Source organism: Marmota monax, unplaced genomic scaffold (assembly GCF_021218885.2).
Source record: "Marmota monax isolate L192 unplaced genomic scaffold, Marmota_monax_Labrador192_F-V1.1 WCK01_AAM20220418_F8-fsc00011, whole genome shotgun sequence".
Lineage (NCBI taxonomy): Eukaryota > Metazoa > Chordata > Mammalia > Rodentia > Sciuridae > Marmota > Marmota monax.
Window position 1 is genome coordinate 13,353,845 of NW_026693082.1, and position 24,426 is coordinate 13,378,270.

At 36.0% G+C, this 24,426-nt stretch overlaps 1 protein-coding gene across 1 annotated transcript; it reads right to left on the bottom strand.

The window, feature by feature from the left end:
- Positions 1 to 1,175: 1,175 nt before the first annotated feature.
- Positions 1,176 to 24,399, bottom strand: Proser1 (proline and serine rich 1). The gene is made up of 13 exons (XM_046454220.2): positions 23,704 to 24,399; positions 21,798 to 21,863; positions 18,824 to 18,892; positions 16,438 to 16,532; positions 15,117 to 15,210; positions 13,060 to 13,170; positions 12,406 to 12,489; positions 11,058 to 11,136; positions 10,357 to 10,452; positions 8,557 to 8,601; positions 3,749 to 5,534; positions 3,117 to 3,270; positions 1,176 to 2,545 (listed from the first exon to the last, which is right to left on the bottom strand). Exons 1-13 carry the CDS (start codon positions 23,746 to 23,748, stop codon positions 2,423 to 2,425), a joined length of 2,847 nt encoding a protein of 948 aa, XP_046310176.1. The 5' UTR covers positions 23,749 to 24,399; the 3' UTR covers positions 1,176 to 2,422.
- Between the last annotated feature and the right edge of the window lie 27 nt (positions 24,400 to 24,426).

Sequence of the window (24,426 nt, forward strand, 5' to 3'; positions counted from 1 at the left end):
TAGGAGTTATAAACACCATTGATTTTTAGCTATTACCATACAATTTTATTAGAAGTATTTAAATTTTAAAAAATCATAATGCACCATCTGAATACAAGGACCTTTGAGACACTTTAATTTTGATTACCCTTCCAAATTTACTGGCTAATCTTGTTCAATATTAATGTCTTAACTAAATTAGACATTGTTTAGTACTACGGTGTCACCTTTAAAATAAAATTGGAGGAAGGTCTTTTCTAAAATTGACATCAATTATATTTTATGAATACACAGGTTGAACTTATATGGGAAATCAAGTAGTGAGGATTAAATTTAAGTTTAACCAATTATATTAATCACCTTTACTTTATATGGACTATAGGACTTTACATTAACACTTCTGTTTTCTTTATAGAATGCCAGTCTTACAATTTTTATTTTTGGTTTTCTACAATAACCACCCAGTCTATCACCACTAATCCAACCTCCATGTTGCAGGTTATGTGAGTATATATATTACCTTTATTTTTATGTGGTGCTGAGGATCAAATCCAGTGCCTCACGCATGCTAGGTGAGCTCTCTACCACTGAGCCACAACCCCAGCCCTCTCTTGCTTTTTAATTTTGAACTGTATATTGTGCTTCCTCATATACTACAGTCTATATACTATAGTCCCTAGTAATTAGTGTGAGTGTTCCAAATGTTTTCTTCACTTTTATATAAATCTCTGAGTGCCAAATATGTGCAAGATGCCAGAAATACATCTGAGATGAGGAGGATACAGTTTCTCTGCTCAGAAGCTCATAGGATAACAAAAATACACCTCGCAGTAGCAGCACTCTATAAAGATCACTCATTCAATAACTATTTTCTGAATGGTCAACGTATATAAGCAATAATACAATATCATCTTAAAAAGTTTTATGAACGTAGACTTAAAATGAAAAAAATGATAAATTCTGGCAACTGGTATCATAAACTGTAGGAAATATATGTATTCAAAGACAATTCAATGTATTTATTCATCTGTTTCAATTGTTAGTTATAACTTTAGCATATTATTTAAAGGGTTGGGTAATCAGTAGTATAAGTAGGGTTTCAAATAAATTCAGACAAAGACTATTCAGTATGTTCGTTCAAGCACATACACAAAAACCCAAAAACCCTATCCAAGCATTTAATAAAACACAAAATATTTGTCATATCCATAAAGTTTATTTTAAAAAATTGTTAAAAACTAACCATACAGGAATATTTAATATACTTAAAAAGTTTGTTCCCCATGTTGAAGGAAAATACATTTGCAACATCTTCCAGACACCATCTTTATAAAAGTAAAACTTCTAGATGCTGAAATGTACTACAGTAGATTCTATAATTTACAATTTTAATCACAGGATTAGAATTCATTCTTCCTACACCCCCCGCCCCCAATGTGGCAGTTGTTATTCTTAAATTAATGACATTCAATCATGTTATACTACCACAGGTCCTTAAATAGAGTACACACTGCATTACTAACAGAGCAAGTATTCTCTATTTGCTGTCACATAATTATTTCAGATAAGCATTTGACTTTAAGTACAAAGAGAAATACGACATCCCATGATTGTAAACATTCACCAAGAGCTTCCAGAGTACAATGAGTAATAGAGGTGGCCCAAGAGTCAGTCAAGTGTTCCTCACTCATTTGGATACTGCTGAGATTGGGAAAAATGTTTTGAAGGCAAATATTATCATAAGCCTTCCTTACTTATATTTCCGTAAGAAAGTAGTTCTGGATATATATTTTTAGTCGAAAACCTGAAAGTCATTCTAAAGACTACATTAAGCACCATTTTCACTTACCTGAAATATATTGAGTTAAATTCAGCAGTATGTATGATCATTAATATCAGAAATAAAAAATAATAGTGGGTGTCAAGTTCCCTTTTGCGTATACATGTGGAATATTGAGTTCCAACTGATGCTAATAGGAACCACTCATGCATACCAAGGGTATTAAGTCCCCCAGGGCCACATGCAACCCATAAGTCTGAGGCACAACTATTACTTCTGTCCATGGATGCTATACAAGCAGATTTAAGGCTGTATTCGGCTATAAGGAGTTCAGTCTCCTGCTTAATATTCTTTCTATGTAGATCACATACATGATTCAAAATTTTGTAGACTGGGAGGTGAAAAGTTCCCAAATACTTTTTAAATACTATTCTCCATACAATTTATTGTCAGCATATTTACATAAAGAAATGGGGAGTATTCATACTTAAAACCATTTTAAAAAATGCAACCAGACTTTTCAAATTCTTGCCACAACTTTTCTAGGATTATCCTCATTTTCATATTCTGACTTTTGGCCAACTTCACATTTGTCAGATTGTTCACTGCAGTTCTTAAGAAAATCTCATGTTGCTCCCAAGAATAATAAAAATTAAAAAATATTCACTGCCATCCACTTTGGGACAGGCTTGGCTGCAAAGAAAATGGAGTTCCTGGTGTTGAAGGATAGCTAGGAAACCCATCAGGCTGAGCTGGATAGCTTTCCAGAGCTGAAGCTGAATGCACCTGAAAGAGAGAACACACATGCAGGTTAGCACAGGGCCAAGCTCAATTAAACCTGACTTGCTTTGGCCTGTGCCACACTTCAGATAATCAGAATAGGAAGAACATATTTTGGGCAAAAGAACATTTGCTGAATCTTTTAAAGAAATATTCAGTCTTCTTCAAGTGGAGGAGAGACATAGAAATGCCAATTAAATAAAAAATATTCTTGCAAAGAAAGAGTAACAGGTTTTCTACAATGTGTTTGAAAGGCCTATTATAACTTAAAAAACAAGTTAAAATTTAATTTTCAGGAATAAAGATTACATTTTATTAAGTGAAATCTCCAAACAGATTTTTAAAAATCTGTTAAGTGGGAAAAACAACTCATACAGATGGACTTTATCCTACCCTTTTGTTATTCTTCTAAAAGAAGATAAGCATAATTTGCAAGTCTGAGGAGAACTACATATTAAAACTCTAGGCATTCTGATAAGAGGCACTTTTTGCCAATACTGGGATGTCACAACATCAACACTACTAATTACCATTACATGGGTGACCATTTTATTCATGCAAGACATCGCCTGCCTACCTGCTGTAACAATGCTGACTGTGCCGCTGCTGCATTATGCTGTAATTCTTGCAAGGATGACTGTGAAGGATTCTGGGAAAACCCAGGGATACCTGGGAGGGACAGGAGGCCTGGAAAAACAGAACTGCCTGCAGCTTGAAGTCCAGACGATAAACTAAAACAATTGATAGAAAAACAGGTTAAACTGCAGACAAGATAGCAAAGTTCTTTTTAGATTTACCAAGTAGTATCTTAAGATATGGAAAACAAAACAAAAACTTAGAATTTATTCTTCTGTTGGAAAAAACCATAAAAGTCAGCCACTCACTAATGTAGAACTTACTGTTACGAAGTGTATTATTCTGAATTCATCAGTCTGTGTTTTACATATAATTCTTCCTATTTTGAAAGCAAGTTAAATTACCAAATATAAATTCTACAACTTTGCTAATAAGTATTAATATTTTATATGCATCTAAACTAACAGTCCAAGAGCCATAAAACATTTTTTGAGCACTGACGTTTTGGCCCAGAAAGACATAATTCAGCACGACTGAATGACTACATTTTGACTTTCATTTGAATAACTTAAGACAATGAATTACATGTTAGGTGAAGAATGATTCAATCCTATTCCCACATTATTCACATACCCGGCTTGTGCAACAAGAGCAGAGTTGAAATTAGAACTAAACGCTGAAGCGAATCCCGGGAGGACAGGAGCTGGTGACGGGGCCGTAGCTGCGACAGGTAGTTGTGTGACAGCTGTGACTGTGGAGGGCGCCTGCAGCCCCGGGAACGAAGGGAGAGCAGGGGTAACACTTGGGGTATTGGAGACAGAAAAGCCAGGATAGGAGGGATTTGAAGGGGGAAGAGGTCCTTGGGTAACTGGAAAAAGTGAGGGGACGGCAGTGGATAAGTTGAGGGGGAAAGGTGCTGCCGAGACTGGTGCTGAGGCAGAGAGCCCTGAGAGAACAGCTGCCGTGGAGCTAGGAGGAGGCATAGCTGCGGAGGTGGCAGTGGTAGATGAGGTGGCTATTAATGACCCTGGAAGAGACACCGATGGATTAAGAGACGGGTTGCCAGGTAAAGGAAAACTATTGGTCAGAGAAGTAAAAGGAGGAAGAGCAGTAAACACGGGAGCAATAGGAGTGGAGGAAGCATGAGGTGGAAGGGAAATAGAAGAAAGGGGATTTGAGCCATTTAAGGGAGTGCTCAAACTGGAGAGACCTGATAATGCAGGATTAAGGCAAGTAGATAAACTGACGGGCACTGACGCCGAAGTATATGCACGACCCAATGTCCCTGACAAACCTAAAGTGCCATGAGAGGGAGTCACAGAATGAGATGGGCCTTTGAAGGCCGAGGGAGTAGGACTTGTGGGCTCGGTTTTGATCATTACAGGAATGGTAGTAACTGCAGGGGTAGGTGAAATATGCAGGTCTGAGGTACCTGGGTGGGGGCCATGCAAAAGGGAGGCTGAGGAGCCACAGCTAACGGGCACTGATGTTGAGGAGGATGTAGCAGTAGCCAAAGGAGACTGCACAGACAGCGTAGGGGGAGTGGAAGTTGGGTTAGCCACAGGGGACGGCAGGCCTGGGAACATGGCCAGCCCAGGAGTGGAAGACCCCTGCGGGGTGGGGACAGTTGGGGGTGCATAGCACTTGCTAGGCGCTGAAGCAGGAGAATCAGAGTTTCGCTTAGTAAGAGAGGATAACGAAGCCAGCCCACTCGTGACAGCAGATGACAAAGCAGAGGAGTTGATTAAATTGGTGTCATTTGATGTCAGAAAGCCTTTTAAAGCAGACAGAAGAGGACTATTTACACCAAGTGGACCAGCAACACTGGGGGCAGAACCACCCGCAATTACAGAAGGAGTCGGGTTGGATATACCTTGGGAGGTTGGCGTTAAGGGCAAAGGGAGACCTGCAAAAACCGATGATAATGAAGCCGAATTTGGATTGTTGGTAGAAGCAGCAGCAGAGGTGGCAGAAAAGGAGAGGCTAGTGAAAGGAGCAGAAGTAGAAGCAAATGATTCACTGGAAGCCAGAGTAGCCCGAGGAGTGGTTGTGGCCTGAGGGGCTGGGTTAGGAGTAGCAGAAGGACCTGGCAGTGGTACCAGGCCAGAAAAAACAGAAGGAACAGGAGCAGATGTTGTACTGTGGATGGAAGTAACGGGTGCCGTAGGCAATGAGAGGGTCCTGATAACTGTAGGGTTTGGCGTCGATGGCTGAGGTGTATGAATGGCTGCGGAGACCTGCCCTGGGAACACAGGGAGGACAGTATTGGGCATGTTCATTCCAGAACCGGTGGCAGCTGCTGAGGCTGATGGATGGTTTACTGTCTTGACTGGGGATGCAGTAGGGACGGGAGTCGCAGCAGGTGTTGAAGGATTAGAACCATGGGGAGAAAAGAGTTGACTTGCTGGGGTAGAAAATGCTGTGTGAGGAAGAGAAAAAGGCAAGAATTTATTATGTCGAAATGCCCAATTTGAACTCCAAAGAAATGTATAATGATTTTTGTCATATTTCACAAATATATGACATCTATAATCAGCTCTTGTAATATCTAAATTTCTAGATTCCACTATCCTATCTTCACTCTGAAGTCTCAGTCAGATCCAAATGTCTTCTAGACAGTGCCCAGAACATCCACCAAGTCACACTGAGGAAGCCTTGAGAAGCTTAGAAAATTTCATATTTTTCTACTTTTTAAAAATAAAAATAAAAAATAATTTAATTGTGATTAGTGTTAGTACATTGACTTACTCTAAGTGATTTGAAAGAAAGTAATAATAACAAACCAGTCCTCTTCTCAAGAGCTTTCAGGACACCACTTCCCTTTCAGGGACATACTAGGTCTTCCAGGATTCACGTCCCTCTCTCTCAGTATTGTTTGTTGCCACCCAGTGAGGTGAATTTAGTAGTACATGTTATTAATATGTACGGTCCCCACTTGCTGCATTTGCTAATACTGACCAATATTGCACTCATACTATACTTATACTGTTTCAACAGGGAATGTTCCTTCTGCAGTGATAATCAACTGAAATCATTTCTATGAACTAAAACAGACATTTAAACATCTACGCATACGTAAAACTATTTGATATGAAGAGATGACATGTTAATGAAATAATGCCATGTTAATCACAGGGGAAGGACATCCAAGGAATAATAGAGGTAAACAAATAGACCTAATTCATTTGTAATGGTCAAAGAGTGCACTGGGCTGAATAAGCACTGCAGTTGTTTTACAAAAGAAACATAGGAGGAAAAATTCACAAACCATAATACATAAATGCATAAAACTGCAAACTCAAAAGGCCAAGCCTAAACCATAGTCATGCCTTTGTTTTTTTGAGGGCAAGCTTTGAGACTGAACTAAAGCACACATTCTACATCTGAACTATATTCCAGTCCCACCGTGTTTGTATTGTTAAGTAGTGATTTAATTTCAGGAAAGCTAGACTATCATTTTAGAGTACCTATGAAAATGGATTTAATCTTATTTCATAAGAACTAGACACATAAGAAATATATTTTTAATTTTGATTTTGTAAATAATGTACCAAAAAAGTATTTAAGTCTACAGTGGTTGGAAAAATTTGAGAATCCACTATCCGATTTAACTATATGCTGAAGACTATATAGTCAATGATAATCTCAAGAGAAAACCAAGCTAATCCTAGAGTGATCTTTATAGCTACTTCTACTAGATACTTTTTAATATAATAAAGCACAAGCTTTGCCCTATTAATAATTGTGCCTACAGTTAAAAATGAAACAAAACAAGGTGCCAGGGTTGTGGCTCAATGGCAGACTGCTTGCCTGGCACAAGATCTTTATTTTTTTTTTTTCTATGTGGTTCGATCCTTAGAACACATAGAAAAAAAAATAGAGATATTGTGTCCACCTAAAATTAAAATAAAAAATTTTAGGGGAGGGGAGGGGGGATAGTAGAGGATAGGAAAGGCAGCAGAACACAACAGACACTAGTATGGCAATATGTAAATCAATGGATGTGTAACTGATGTAATTCTGCAATCTGTATATGGGGTAAAAATGGGAGTTCATAACCCACTTGAATCAAAGTGTGAAATATGATATATCAAGAAATTTGTAATGTTTTGAACAACCAACAATAAAAAATTTAAAAATAAATAAATAAATGAGTCTTACTTTAAAAAAAAAATAAAAAATTTTAAAAAAAGAAACAAAAACCCCTATAAAATCCCAACTACATACTATGATAAACATCAATTTCTGCTATATAGTTTAGTTAATAATTAAAACACTATCTGTCACAACCCCTGCTAGTAATCTATAGCTATCATTTCATTTGTTCCCAAATTAATCCTGAGATAGACAGTAACACTTCCATTTTATAGGCTTAGTGAGGCTAAGCAAGCTATTAAAAGATCATGCATCTGTTAAGTGGTAAAGCCAAGATCTGAACCTAGTCCTGTCAGGTCCTTACTCTTAACTATTACATTAGTTTGTCTTTATTAATGTTTCCTAACATGGTTTAAAAAAAAATATAAGAAAAAACTCCTAATCACGTTCATATAACATAGCATAAGAAATCAAACTATGCTACTCCTACCAATGGTATTTATGACACCCTGGTTACCTCTTTCCAAAAACAGATTCATGAATAAAGCTGATCATAAAGGATGAAGTTTCCCTAATCATCTTTCCATAGAAATTAAATGAGTCAAGGTCACAAAACCTCGTGGTTCCAGAGACAGGATGAGAAACTAGGTATCCTGACATCTTACTTGGTGTTCTTTTCACCCCATTTTGCTCCTTCCTTTAGAAACCAGCTCAAAAGCATCATTTTACGTACTGTTCTCAGGGAAGGGAATTTCCCCACTGAAACCATCTGCTATAGTAATTAGACTCATATGCTACTCTGCTACATAAGAACTTACTCCAGGTCTCATAGCTGAAACCATCTCATATCCTCCAAGAAAGGAAGAATACAATGGTATCAAGCTGCTGCCACAGGACAACACTGTCCTGGCCACACTTCAATTTACTTTCTGCTTTGGCATCACTTATTCTTTTCTACATTCAGTTATGTTTAATAATACTGAAATAATTAAAAGTAGAATCCAAAATAGCACTTGTCAAAAAGGATTTTTATCATTCCATGTGTTTATATCAAAAAGAAATGAGGCTTTCAAAATCACACAATGTATATATGGATCCACATGCTACACAGCACTTAGATTTCATTACAAGTTTTGCAAATAACATTAAAGTAATAGAATTAATTTTAAATGTAGTTATTATATGCATTTCATTAAGCCACTTTTAGTAAGTATCAATTACATTCTTTATCCAGGAACTTTTCTTAGAACATTCCAAATATAATCAATTCAAACTGTCCTCAGTGAACAACAAAGAGCAGACAACCATGACAGACATGTTATCTCTGGATCAGATCTGGTACTTACTTTGATTTTGTGTAGGTTTTGACTGATTGGAAAGGTCTTCATTTTCTATGTAAAAGTAAATAAACAGAAGTTGATTTCAAACTTTAATCAAATTTTTTCACCACCATAACAATCAGAGATTGGTATCAAAATGAGAAAAACAAAGGACATGAACATACAAACACTAAATTAGAAAACACAATGAATACCTATGGAGAAATAAAGGAAATACACAAAAGTCATAATGAATCTGAGAGGATTATAAATGATTGTTCTTTCCTTTCTCTTAACCCATTCTCTTCCCCTGCTGGTCTCCCCTGAACTTGTCAAGGTTTAAATTCACATTGTTAAATTCACATTATTGAAAAGGAGCCAGCCTGAGTGTAAATGCAGGAGAGAGTGCAGACACCATTTTTATTGGCTAAGCTACCAGCAGGCCCCTCCGCACTGCTGCCTGTGTGCACAGTGGAAGACTAGGAAGACCGAAGCAGGAGGCGGCTGCTGGGTGAATGAGAGCAGAATCCACTGAGTGTAAGAGGGCAAGTAGAGTAAAAGCTACATATTTAAAAATCAACATTAAAGTAACGTGAGAGTATACAAGATACTTTTATACTTTTGGGCTGAGGAAGGCTGTCCTGATCAAGGCACAAAGAGCTAAGTAAAATATAATTAATCCAAATAAAAACTAAATTTTTGTCACACACACACACATACACACACACACACACACACACACACACACTACAGTCTACTATTAAATTGGCAAAATTAGAAAACTGATTATCTACCATGTTGAGAAGGTGTGAAGAAACTAATTCATATATGCTCATGGGCAGAAGTAACTGGTACAGGGTTGCTGGAGAACAGTTTGGCAATAAATGAAAAAATATTTATTCTTCATATACGGTATGAACCCTTCTCATCACGCTTTACTTTCTCTCTTTTTTCCCCTCGATGTTGGGTCTCAAACTGAATGCTTGCACTACCTTTTCAAAGTCCTTGCTCCCTATGGTAGATAAGAATCACTTGGAGTCATTGGAAAACTGAAGATACCACAGCACCACCTCTCATCCACTGAAGCAGAATCTCTACTGAAGATGTTTTAAACTGTGCCTCAGTTATTTCTAGGCCACAGAGAAACTACCTTATTGTCACCTTGTTATTCCTCTCATAGTATTTCATTACCAGTCCGTTTTTACCTGTTTGTACTTCAACTTAGGACATTACTGAGTCAACAATGTCTACTGATACATGACACAAGCAACTCATATTTATTTTAACAAGACTGGTTTGGATGCCCTTCCTCTGAGATTGCACACCACCTATACTTTTTCACAGAAATAATCATTCTTCTATCTCAGAATCTAAGCTGCTATTTGCTATAAAGCACATTCCAATTTCAGAGAAATTAAACTATAAAAATGTGCAGTTTAGAATGAATGAAGTAAAATAAACTGAAATTGTCTTCTCCTTCCTCGCCTATATTTCTCATTGATTGCAAATTCTTTGCAAACAGGACTTTGTTCACATTCTTTCATTTACATATATATAGCACATTGCAGATCATCTCTCTAATGTTAACTGAATGTTACTAAACAATAGTTTTTAAAGTATTATTCTGTATTTCAAATGGAGAAATGGAAGTCATTAAGATTATGAAAACTGCCCAATGTTACCAACGACTCACACCACACTAGTAAGGCTCTTGAGCTCATGCTCCCATTGTTAGGACATGCCATGTCAAACAACTGTCCCTGCCAAATGTATGTCTGTGAATGACTAATTTAGTTACTTTTAACACTCCAAATATCATGACTTTACCTGTTCCTACAGGATTCGGAGTATATGAAGATGGAGGGGGTACACCTGGAGCTATCATGTTGGCTAACGGTACCAGACCTGCATTGTTGTAAGCACCTAAAATAATAGAATATATGTAATTTAGTATTTCTCTGTGGTTAGGAGTTCAAAGTATATTAATGCAGCTATCTCATTTATTATTTGAAATTATTTATATAATGGATTTGCAACTTATAGATTTGGGTCTAGGGTTAAATAAAAACTGAGATAATGAGATAACAGGAGATGGCTATTCCCATTACATGTTCATTTCAGGCATAAGTTCACTGAATGGCATGGCAGGCAGAATCTGCCATACATTTAATTTAAATATCTATATTTGACAATATTGTAAGTTAAATTACCAAAAAAATAAAAAAGATTCAAGGTCATTTACCACAGTGAAAACCCATAATAAGGAATGATTAAAAATAATCTGCAACTAACTTATAGTAAGAAAAATAAATATAAATAAATATTAACAAATATAAATAAATACCACAAGGAAAATAAACTCTGCCTGATATAGTACTGCAGACCTAGAAATTGGTAGCTGACTGTGAGCAAACTCTCAGAGAACTTCATAAGTGCTGCAGGTTTCCCAATTACATAAAATTAGAATTTACTCTCAAATTAATAAACAGGAAAAAAGAAAAAGAAGTAAAAATAAGAGAACTCCTTACTTGGTGCAATGGTTGCATGTGGCCGGCATGGAGGTATGGGATAAGGAACAGGTTTATGTGGGTTGTATGTCGAAGGAGGCTAGACGGGACAAGAACAGCAGTTAGAAGGAAGCCAAGTAAGATGTCTCCTGGTAAAACAAAATACAACCTGCCTTTTAAAATGTTTAGTTCTAATAGGCTAAAAATGTCCCCAAAGATCAAATGCTACTGGCCTAAGAAATGGCATAAATGAGGGAAATTTCTTTGCTTTAATAAAAGTAGTTTCTAGGTACTCTGAAAAGTAAATTCTGCCAAAGATGGCCAAGTTTTTGTTTTTTTTTTTAATTTCACTACCCAATCATCTCCAATGAAGGGTCAGAACTTATCCTAAATAGCAAACTACTCTCTGATCCAGACTAAATTAATCCAAGGATTCCTCTCCTCTTATATTAACTAATGCAATAAATCCACTAGGTTTTGGAATCTCAGCTACATAAGAACCCCAATGGCCATATCCTCCTCAATTGATTAGGAATTCATCCTATAATTCTTACCCTCTTTTCTTCTTCGGGAAGATAAATGCACTGTTTGTTTTAGCATTTGGCATTTTGACAACTTTCATAAAATGTATACTAGAACTAGGAATTGAATATTTCAGGGTTTTTTCATTTTCTAAAATTCATAAATGCACAAATACTTTTATAGTTGATGGCATTACATAAATAACAAATATTCAAAGAATGGGTTTTTAGAGAACTGCAAGTATTTGAAGCTAAGGCAAATGCTGTACTTTTTACCTACAGAGAGGTGGGCGAGCATGAATGCCTTTAGTGCAGAAGGGACCCACTGGGGGAAAGGGACCCAGTTTCTTTCTAGCTGTCACAAAAAACAGCCACTGGCATTCTTGTCATATGGATGGGCAGAGATTACAAGGTGGCTGAGTACAGGCCTCTAATACTTCAATTCTAACAATACTTTAAACCCATAGGGCTACCTCTGCCTGTTCAGTTTACATTCTAATCACCATAATCACACCCTTGAAAAGACTCTCAGTCTCCTGGTGTCATTCTTGTTTCACTAAAATTAACCCCAGTTTTGTTAAACCAGAATCTGTTAAAGCAGACATCACACTTTGAACTGAACAACTGAATGTGTCCAGAGAAAACAATAAAAATAATTAACTCATCTCACTTTAAAATAATGCTTAACCTCAAAAAGGGTCTTAACACTGCTGATTACACTATACTTCTCTAGGCTACTCTCTCTTACTCTTCCAGCATTTCTAACATAATTAAACTTTGCAATACAAAAATTTAATAGAAAACTACTAGGAGTTAAGAATTATTTTCTCTTTTATTTTCACACATACTGGCTTGGATGGTCCAAGAATCCGTGCAGCTATGCCTTTGCCCTCATTTGTACATTCTTCACCATCCTTTTTCAAAGGGGTTCCCTGTGTTATTAAAAAAAAAAAAAAAAAAAAGAGGGGTGAGGTGGGGAAGAAAGGTAATTGAGATTTCAAATAAATCCAAGCCAGAACAACCACACTGTATTATACTAAAACAGAAAACAACGATAAGAGATAAAGCTGGTAAGAATAAGACTTGAATTCCAGACCCAGTTCTGCCCTGGCTGGCTGCATGATCCTGATGAAGTTCTTAAACTTCCTCTTTGCATGCAAAGTTTCCCAAACATATTTAACTGTAAAACTGAAAATTACTGACGATTTGAGAAATTTTCCTTTATTAAATGTAAATCAGTACTTTTAAAATATGGAAACAAAATAAAACAAAATCATCATCTTTTTTTGTTTGGCTTGAAGATTTTACACAAATGTTAATGAAATTTACTCATGAACTTTCAATCAGTGATGAATCCATGAATTATGCTGATGACATGATGAAATTCCTTTCCTTTGCAGAAGCATCATCAACTGGTATTTTCCCTTAAATATCATTAACTTGGGTTATATTTCACACTTAGTCATGAGAAGTTTCATATACAGTCATAAAAGTATGCTTACTGGGAAAATTCCATTTATACGACTAGGTCTTCCTTTGGGATATGGATTTCCTGGGATTGTTCCACAAGAAGATATCATAGCGTGAGGAGCTTTGCAGCCCCCCTTAAAAGCCTGTAATATACAAAAGAGGAGAGTGGTTAAAAAAAAAAAAGTCAAACCCATAAAATCAAATATTTTGGATACTAGGAATCCCAGCTAAAAAACATGAATTAAGGAACAGCATCACATTCAATCTGTTAACACATCAGTCAGCACTTGCAATGATTAACATGTTCAAAGGCAATATGCAAAATCACTTTATTTAGGTGGAATTATTAAAATGGTATAATATACTTTAAATTGCAACTAACAGACCCTTAAACAAAGAAATCTTCACAATGCATTCTGTAAATTATGTGCAAAAAAAAAGTCTATTTATTATCAAATCTGTTCCATTTCACCAACCAACAAGAAATAATACAGTCCAAATCTCTAAACACCAAGCTCATTAAAGGCAAGGCAAGAAAAACACAGGGGTGAAAGAGGCAAAGTCCTCGCTCTGAAAAAGTTTACATTTTAGTGGGAAAAATGCAAACAAATAACAGAGGATGCTACTATTCAAAGAACTGCATTGCTCAATACACTTGACCACATGATGTCCAGAATAATGTTACACCCTTGAGACACAGTAGCAGAAGGGATTTGGGTCTAGGCTTTTCATTACTAGATCTCTGGCTTCTAAAATGATGCTTCACATATACAGAGTTGGAGCTCAATATTTATTAGATGAGGTCTGGGAATGTGGCTCAAGCGGTAGCGCGATCGCCTGGCATGCGCGGGGCGCTGGGTTCGATCCCAGCACTACATAAAAATAAAATAAACATGTTGTGTCCACTGAAAACTAAAAAATAAACATTAAAAAATTCTCTCTCTCTTAAAAAAAAATTATTATTAGATGAATGATAAACACTGTAGAAGGCAAATATATTCCAACAAGACTATACTGTATTACAGGAATATTCAGTTATATATAGACATGTAAAATATAATATATATGTGATTGTGATTATATGGTTTTACATATATATAAAGATTTTACAAGTATGCATGATTTTACACACATTTTTATAGTTATATCGGTTTCATAAATTCATCCACAACACATATCATATCGGTGATATAATCCAGCCCCCTACTAAACACTTTAGCTCTAAAAATCATCCCTATTTTTGGTTATTATAAATTTATGTAAAAGCATTTAGATAAGACTGTATTTCTAGTTGTTCCACTGGAAAAAATTCTTAGACGTGGAACTTTTGTGTTAAAAGGTAACATCAACAAAACACTTTGTAAGGAATAAAACTACAGTGGCAGAGGCATGATACCATAAAGATTTCAGTCAAGAAACCCAATGAATTAATTAAAAAGTAAAAGAATTGTAGGCTCAGACCTTATCTCTACTACAATAACATAGGACTAAAGCAAAGTTGCCTACCCTCCCTAAGCTCAGAGGAAGATATAAGAATTAAATAGGACAGAGTTACAAGAGCAATATGCATCTTCTTCAAGGAGGTTCTGAATTATTAATTCAATTTATAGACATCACAGTCCCAGGAACTTACTAACTTAGATGACATATCAAGTTTTCTAGGCTTGGACAAGAACTGCTTTTCCCACTTTGGTAGGTTTAAATAAACCGGAACTTGGCTTTGGTATTAATCTCTTAGGAATCTAATTAACATAAGCCTGAAAACAAAGCAAATTTGAAAAAATCAAGTTCCTAAATACATAAAATTAAAAACAAAAATCTGCAGCAATGGCAAAGCTATCAAAGGACCAAGACGTAACAGCTTCATGGGGCACAATGTGATGCTTTTCACTCTCAAGCCATCTCTCCCTGCTCTACTATCCCCTTCAACCAGATCTATTTTACTCCATGAGCTGCAGGAATGTACACTCTTAACTCATCACATACCAGCATTCGGGTTATTCTCAAAGTTAACAGAGAAAAAAGACAGGTGCTTTTTTCATCTGCTACCATTCAGAAAAAACGGCACAGCAATCTTGAGAACAATTACCTGTTCAAGTACTCTTTTGCACCGTTTCTTCTCAGACATATTTATCCTGAACAAATCTTCAATGGGACGAGAATTCTGTGCATCAACAATGTTTCTACCAAGAAAATACAATTTAGTTTTTCATTTAAGAATACACACAGAGTTCAGCAGCTTTTGATTACCACACAGACAAATCTGAGTAAAACTTTCCCATGACATAGGGAGAAAATGTGATTATTTACTTTTAATAGGTCAATTTATATTATAAAGATAAATATAATAACTGAACTGAGGTTTATCTTTCTGATTACTGGAAAGTGACAAAGTAATACTGTAAATAAAATGATTATTTTGAGAATCTTGAAAACATACCCTCTCTGATGGTGTTGAACGTTATTGCAATAGAGCCAAACCATGTATTTTTTTTTTTTAAAAAGAGAGAGTGAGAGTGAGAGAATTTTTAACATTTATTTATTTATCTATTTTTTAAGTTTTCGGCGGACACAACATCTTCGTTTGTACGTGGTGCTGAGGATCGAACCTGGGCCGCACGCATGCCAGGCAAGCGCGCTACCGCTTGAGCCACATCCCCAGCCCCATAAACCATGTATTAAATGCATAAAAATTACAGTTAATCTAAAAATGAAGTTTTACCTTATGTTTTATTTTAATTTTGTGTATTTATGGACATGCATAGACATTAAGGACTGTAAAATATATGCTCCATAAATAAACAACTAATACATACTTTTCAATCATGCAAAGAATTAGGTTAGGTCCTCTCCGTTTCCCTTCATGCTCACATTTATCATGATCACCTATCAAATGCTGCCCTAGGTAGAGACATTTTAAAAGCTCTTCAAATTTACCTTCCAGATAAGTTGTACTAATTTACATTAATCAGAAAGACTATTCCACAGAATACTTAAAATATTTATATATTGCTCATAGTGTTTAAAGTATCCCCAAATATACTATGGGTGAGCAGAGAACCTCTGCTGTAAGTTGTTTATTCTATTGACAATTCTTAAACTCCTATGTCTTTACCAACTTGCTTGTTAAGTCACTCAGAATATGAAGGCAAAACAAGCTACTAAAATGCAGAAAAGTCAAATTAAATAATCTTGATAAGCCCCACTATTTTCTAAGTTACAACCATATGTGTAATAAGTAAATTGAATGTTTATCCACAAAGAAATCTGAATTCATCCCTATGCTTTCAGACTATATTTTATGAGAGATTTGTTTACTTATATAATTTGAATACATTAAGATATAACAATAAGTTAGAAGAATTAAAAAGCATCCAAATTTGAAGTAAATAGAAAAAAGAAATACTTACGAAGCTAACAGTTCAAGAGCAACTAGCTTATCTTTACTGAAGGTGAAACAGTTGAGTATATTGACCACTTCTGCTGGGTGAACAGCTACCATTTTCTATTAATATAAAAGATAATTTTATTTTCAATGTAAAATCTTCATGCTGGAAATTGCCATATATTTATTTATTTATTTATATACATATATATACATACATACATATATATATATGTATACATACTATATATATATTTGTTTCAGTTGTTGATGGACCTTTATTTTATTCATTTATTTATATGTGGTGCTGAGAATTGAACCCAGTGCTTCACACACGAGGCAAGTGCTCGAGCACTGAGCCACAATACAAACCCGAAATTGCTCTCTTTTTGAAATAGTTAAATACTCTTAATGTAAACATTTTAGTTAGGTGAAATATTGTATATTTTCGGTGAAACTTCAAATGAAAGTTCTGAAAATATGTGAATTATCCTTACTTTCTTTCAATGTAACAATTTCGGATCAAGATCCCAGTTCTCTTATGAGCTCTCTTTTAATCCACATTTCTCAATGTGTTCATTTATAGAATAAAGAAACTAGCAAGTACTACCTTCTCAGAAAAGTACATATCTAGGAGGCTCAATTGGTCAAGGAGTGAGAAAAAATTATATTCCCAAGTTGGGAGGTGGGAGCAGGTATGCCACAGATCACTTGCCAAAAAGCTGTGCAAGAGGCTAGTGTTACACAGCAAAGGATATACTAGTCACAAAAGCTAGACCAAAACTTAGCTAAACTGGGCTCCCTGTTGAACAGCCATCATAAGATTGATACGTTAAGCATACATTGTGACTATCCAAGATGATGTGAGATGTTACATAATTATTTCTCTAGGGTATCTCTATTTCTGAAGAGTATTCAAAAAATTTGAGCTGGGCACAATGGCGCACACCTGTAATCCCAGGGGCTCAAGAGACTGAGGCAGGAAAATCTCCAGTTTAAAGCCAGCAACAGCAGGACACTAAGCTGTCTCTAAACAAAATAAAGTAGGGCTCAGGATGTGGCTTAGTGGTTGAGTAACCCCAAGTTCAACCCATGGTACCAGAAAAAAAAAAAAATTTTTTTTTTGGTCGATTCATAGTTAGTTAAACAGTTATGGAAATTCAAATGCAAAAATCAATGAAGAACTAAGATTGGTTAGGATTAATACCCTAGCTCCTAAAACTCAGAGCAGTGATTTTCAAACCCTTTTATAAATGTACTACCAAGGAATTGATTTATGTACTCCTGATAGTGTACATTTGTAAAAAATACAGAACTACTAATTTAGCTCATTTAGTTTCTAGAAATGTTCATTATACAACCTTTTTGGCAAAGTTAAGTCTTCAGTGTGAAAGCACCAGTAAAATCCAATTTTTTTTTTTAATCTCTCCTTTGTTAGAAAAGGTGAGATTTAATTTAATTCAAGTAAGTGTATTGAGTTGTCCCTGCAATGTACTTCTCACCTCTAAATTTTAATCGTAAAGTAGGTAGACAGGCAAGCAGGCCTCAGAGTTGTCATGGGTTTGCTGTCCTGATAAAATAAGGCAAAGCCCTCCCAGATATTTCTTGCTGAATAACTGTACTCTGCTTATCTTTTTGGTTCACAAAGATTTTCACCCTTTCTTTTGTAAGGTAGAAAACAAGCAATTGTTAAAGAGGTAGATAGAAGCATAACACACCTAAATTCTTTCTTAGGCAGATCAGTTTAAGGAAGTTAGGTCTTGTAAATTGATTCTATTAAAGTATTCATGCCAATCACTTCTTAGAAAATCTTCCTCTGCAGCCAGCTAACACTGTATAATCTACATACTGTTGTTGATCTAGGCTCCAGGCTATGTTATCTCATACAGTAACCACAAGGCACTTGTGCCCATTAAATCTAATTACAATAAAATAAAACTAAAATAGTTCCTCAGACTAAGTGTTCAATAGCCACATGTGACCAGTGGCTCCCAAAATGGACTGTGCAGATATAAAAATTTGCATCATCACTGAAAATTCATTTGAACAGTGCTGTTATCTAAAGAATATAAGTGTAACCTGATGACTCTTCTAAGACTAAATACAAGCAGGTAAAGATAAGTATTGAACAATAGAAGAAAGTGCATAAAAATACTTAAGAATTCAAATCCTTTGTTTTGTTTGTCAATTTGCCACTTAGGACATTGTGGCTTACAATTTAATGATACAGTATATGCAATTTAAATTTCACACTTTAGAAAATTTTGTAACATAGTTTTGAATAATCAAAGTATAAAATTTAAGGTTAACTTTTCTAATTCAAACATATTACAAGTTAAGATGAATCCAAGAAAACTGGGAGAAGTAAAAATACTTAAGATCTGTATTCTAAGCAAAAACAAACTACTTACATGCTGTAATGCTTTCATTGCTTTCAACTGAGGCTCAGCCCAGGAAAAATATCTCAGTAAATCAACTACCTGAAAGCAGAGAATTAATTACAGTGTGGTTTACAAACATTTCTTTAAGATTTATTTCAATATGTGAAATTCAACACAGCCCAAGTCCAGGGGATGAGCATGCACCAGAGTCTCCACCTGCTGTCAAACACAGTTAAGTGTGGTTGTTCAAATTTAAATCACTTAAAAATCAAAATTTAAAAATTCAGTTCCTGGCTGGGTGCAGCACAGATCTATGATCCCAGTTACTTAGGAGGCAATGCAGGAGGATCCCATGGTCAAGTCCAGTCTGGGCAACCCTGTCTTAAAATAAAAATTTTAAAAGGGGGATGGGGACTTAACTTAGTGGTAGAACACTGGAGTAGCATGGACAAGGCCTGGGTTTATACCCCAGTATCCTCCACCACCACAACAAAATTCAGTTCCTTTTTAGTATAAGCCACATTTCTTTTTTTTTTTCCCTTTTATTAACATTTTATCCCAAATGGACCATCCAGTTATTGCTAACATAATATTTTTTCTCAGGTCTAACATTGTATTTTTAGGGTATATAAATTCCGCAAGACCCAGTTACAGAGAACCATAGCAGACAACTGAAAGTGAGTGAATTGCCTTACTTTCCCCTATTGTTTACAATTTAAAAGAAATTTGCAAACTACTTTCATTCACAAGGTTAAAATACTTCAAGAATAATTTCCTACTTGTATTCCTAATAACATATTTAGACTGGTTATTTCAATTCGACTCACAAATATTGAAATGTGTCCTTTTAGTGTAACATCAAAAAGATTACTTATTTAAAAAAAAAAAAAGAAAGAAATCCTGAAGCTAAGTTTACAAAAAAGGGCTAACAAGTTTTCTTTTACTCTTACAGAATCTTAACTAAAAACTTGAAGTCGAAGCTTATTATAATATTAAGAAAGTATTAAATAATAGCATAGCACAAATCAGACAATAAGTGAAAATCAAACAAGTTTTTTTTTCTTCTCTCATTCTCTCTCAGTATAAGCCACATTTCAAGTGCTCAACAGTCATACCAAATTTATGGCCAATATAAGGGACTGTAGCTGAAGAACATGTCTATCATTACAAAAGTTCTATTGAATAGCACTGGTCTAGCAAGAAAGGAAGATATTCAATGGGGGGGGGGTTATCCTAATGAGGGCAAAAAATCTGAAAAGTACTAGATAGAGATAAAAATGACAGCTTATGAACACAAAGATGTATTTGAATGAAAAACTTTAAAACAATAATGGAGAGTGGCATAGTTTTAATCATTCACAATGGTGTGACAGTATGATTCAGCGTAAGTCCACTAACTTCTACCTTTTTATTTGGATCTGTAATACTCGTAAATCATGTAAGAACCACCAAGATTTACTCTCCCAGTTCACAGTTCAGAGAACCAGGCTACCATCAATTCCCACCACCACCAGAGAACTTCAAATGAATGAAGGGGACATTGTGAGATGGGCAGTAAGAGGTGAGCAGGGCTTCAAGATCACAACTTTCAAGTCTCAGCATGATCAATACCACTCTGGTTCACAGCCTCTGAGGATACTCCAAAAGGGAAAAGAATTAAATAGGAAGAGTCTTAAAATCTGAGTTTTTTTACTCTGAATTCTTGAAAATGTGCTAGGAATTTAATTATTCCACAAGAACCAGTCAATGGTGTAAACTAGAGTGATATGGGAAGAAAGTGAAAATACTTTTTATTGCTTATAGAGAGACGCATAAATAACATATTAGGCATACTCTCCAGTTACTTTGGGAAGAGTTTATGTCCTTATTTCATGGGAACAGTGTTCTTACTATACAGTGAAGGCTGTACTTTACAAACCATAAAACTTAACTATCAATCTTCAATAAGGTAGACTCAGAATGTCTCAGTGTTTAATAAAGTTTTAAAGGATGTCAGCAAAGGCATCACTAAAGGAAGATGTTTTCTACAAAATGTCACATGCATGTATGTGGGAAAAAAAAGCTGTTAGTTGTAAGAAATCATAAATCTTTCAAAACATTTAGATTTAAAAAAAGAGCATAAGGCAACTTGTGAAGCAAAGGGAAAGCTGAAAAACTATCCCTAAAAAGGCACTAACAGATGCAAATCCTAAGAAGAACTTCAGGCGTAAAGTTATTCAAGCTGACATGTATTCAAACTCTGGAGAAATAAAAAGTTGGTACTATCTCTGAGTCTGCAGATTCATCCATGATTCACCCTTTCCCAACTTCTTTCTAAATGTACGTTTCTATGTCTGCCCGATTTTGCTATCAAGAATTTTCCTAGTGCCCTTCAGAAATCCTTCTTCTGTGTGTTTATATACATACACAATTTTTTTTTCTTAAATATGATCAAAGTTGCCCAGCACAGTGGCTGCACTTCTTCTAATCCTAGCTACTGGGGACCCTGGGGTTGGGGGAGGCAGGGGGATGATGGGCTAGAGCCCAGCCTGGGGAATATGGCAGATACCATCTTGAAAAAAGAATAAGAAAAAAAGAAAGAAATCAAACTCCTAATGTGGGGTTAAAGTTTTCATTAAACTATTATGCTTAAAACACTAGTCTTCTGGCTATGGCAGAAACTACTTATTAGACACAGTGTTTATATTTCCTTATTGCTAAGATTTTTATTTAGTGGCTTCACATAAGAACACATTTCATCACTTATTCATGTTTTCTTTTGAATTTTGCAATTACTGACATTATATTGTAAGTTTATCATTAAGGTTATAACTTTTGATTACTGTGTCCAGACTAATTCACACTTTTAACTACTTTCAGGCTCTGTCAAAACCACAAGCTTCTAAAGTTCCTGAATAAATATAAGAACAAAGTACAAGCAATTCTGAATTTGAACAGCTGGTAAGTTGGTATTAACCAGAACAATGGTGTAAAAAAGTTCATTTAAACAAACAATTAAAAGTACCTGTTCACTAGAGAAGTATCCATGCACATATTCAATTGCTTTTAATTTGTATTCTGTCAAAACAGCCTAAAAAATAGAAAAACATCATTAATATATGTAAGCAGCACAGTAATATGCATATATCAAAACTGCCCAAGCAGCTCAATCGTGGCAGGGCTTCTTTAGCCCTGGCACACAGCAGCAGCTAAGATCATGTGGTGACAGAACAGTCTATCCTTTCAGGTCCCACATTGTAGGGCCTCCCTACTCACTTTTACAAAGAAAGGGAATAAAATTGTAATAGGCAGATTCCACATTAGTAGAAATTACACAGATAATTCCTGAATATGTAATCAATATCTGAAAACCAAACAAATTTTCATTGTTTAAGAGTAAATGTTTAATTTATCTATTATTTGTCAAGTACCCATTATGTGCTAAGTTATAGGTAAACAAGAGGACAAGGTCTAGCTGAGGCTTGGTATTTCACCAGGGAAATGAGAAAACAAAAAGCCCCAAAGTCCGTGAATTCAAGGTCTTTGCTAGGCATTTTAATTCCTTTAGGGCTTCCTCATTCACAAAAGGGAACAGAATTCACCACCTATTTCAAAAAGTTACATTTAGTTAATGGTTCCTTTTCTGCATAGAAATCTATCAGTAGGTGAAAGAGATGTTGGTGGCCTTGACCTCTACTATCTAGAGCTCAATTAAATCAAATATCTCCCCTTGCAGGTATATGCAGAGCTTAAAGATGGAAACACCAGGTTATCACAGCTTTGTGGCTCTAATCATTAAAAATAACTAATCCTTTTGCTCTTACTACAAAACAATTATACACTGATATCCTGTATCATCCAAAAATAGAAATCTGCTGGTCTAGAACTATTTTCTCATAAACAGTATTCACAAATTAGCTCATGAACAAATTGTGACAAACTCTAATTTTACACAGTTAGCAAATTGGTATTTGTTTCCAAACTTGTGGACAAACTAGATTTACAAAAGTAGAAATTTGTTTTAAAAAGAGCATTCAAAAGTATCAAATATAAAAAATAAAACATGTCAATAAAAAAAAGATTTTATAAAAAACAATATGAAACAGCAGCTCCAGAAACAATTTTAGTAAAAAACTCATAAGCTGATATAAATAATAAGCATGGAAGCACGTGGTAACAATTCCTTTGGTGTCAGTTAATGAGCCACAGAAGTGCTCAGAAGGCCGAAGCAAGGCACTCAGTTAACAGAATAATGGTACTAGAAGTCCTTTAAATTCTAAATGGGTAACTAATTTTTGAGCTTCAGATAATGCTAGGCTCAAAACTACATTCCAAATTTTTTCCTGTGTTCACTCCTAGAGGCAGGATACCCAACTATATCTCAAAAAGAATCACGAAAATAAGAAAAAAAATTGAAACTCAAGTTATCGATGGTCAATTTATCAACACAGTAAATTTAATCACATTTAATCATCAGAACATTAACTTTGTTCTGGCCGAGGCAGATATATTCTGCCTATCTTTAGATTTGGGGGGGGGGGGGACATAATTGCCGTAATAGAAACTTTCCACCGTGGTACTTCTGGTTTTCAGTCACTTTCGTGTTACAGAAAGGAAAAAAGTAGCCGCAGAAATATTAAATTACTTATTCGAAAATACACAGCTGTTAAGGATTTGCACAGCAGGCTTCACAACTGAGGAGTAATACAAATTCCACAATGCCGCGCTGATTCTCAAACTGGGATAACATAATTGCTATCCGTACGGTGAAACCTATCAAGGCACAAGCTCCTGCACTACACGTGAAAATTCAAACCAATTTGGCAATGCTCTGATTCTTATTTTGTGCAATCTACACACAGTACCTCCAAGAAACTAAACCACGATGATTCCTATTCCGCAGATTAATTTAAGGCATCAAGTGCAATTACCTTTCTAATTTCATCCAGCACCGTCTCGAAGGACTTTTTGTCCATCTTGACTATACTATTTCGACGTGGTTTTTAATGGTTACACTTTCAATCACAAAACGTTCATCTCTGGTTTGCTCCACTGATAGTAAAAATGTTTACAGCTGAGGAATAAACCACTCCAGGAGCAGGAGAAAGAAGGCGAAGAGGTAGAGTGTAATGCAAACTCCGCGAAAAAATTCTAAAAACGGAGACTTAAAAAAAAAAAAAAACTTTATTAAAAACAAAAATCCCTCCTGTCGGCTTCTCCAGATGCTTCACACAAAGCTTCGGGGCACCTCGGGGAAGAGCCAGGTCCTCTGTGTCCTGCAGAGAAACCCGGGGTCTCGGGCCGGGGCTGAGCGCCGTTCCTTTGCAGCTGAGGACCAGGAGCTGCCCGGGAGAGGCCGGGAAACCACTTTCCCCAATGGAGCGGCCAGGAGAGCAGAGGCACCAGCTCCGGAGTGCCGCAGGCGGCGAGGAGTGGAGCGCCGGCGTCTAGGCCTGCACCAGCGCCTCGGCCGCCGGCCGCGCCCCTCACCGCAGTGATCTTGGACTCATGGTTCGGCTCGCGGTCATTCCCAGCCACTCCTCCAGACTTCTGGGTCCCCCAGCCCGGGCAGCGGGCGGCCCAGCAGGCTCTTTGTTACCAGTTTCTGTGGCTTCCGGGAGCGGGCCGCGACCTGAGAGCACCAGAAGCCGGGG

Excerpts from the sequence above, each read along its gene's own strand:
- Proser1 (XM_046454220.2), bottom strand. The coding sequence starts at position 23,748 with ATGGACAAAAAGTCCTTCGAGACGGTGCTGGATGAAATTAGAAAG. Across the intron at positions 16,533-18,823 it reads CAATGAAAGCATTACAGCAT|AAAATGGTAGCTGTTCACCC; the intron begins GTAAGTAGTTTG and ends TTATATTAATAG. Across the intron at positions 11,137-12,405 it reads TTCTTGGACCATCCAAGCCA|CCTCCTTCGACATACAACCC; the intron begins GTATGTGTGAAA and ends TGTCCCGTCTAG.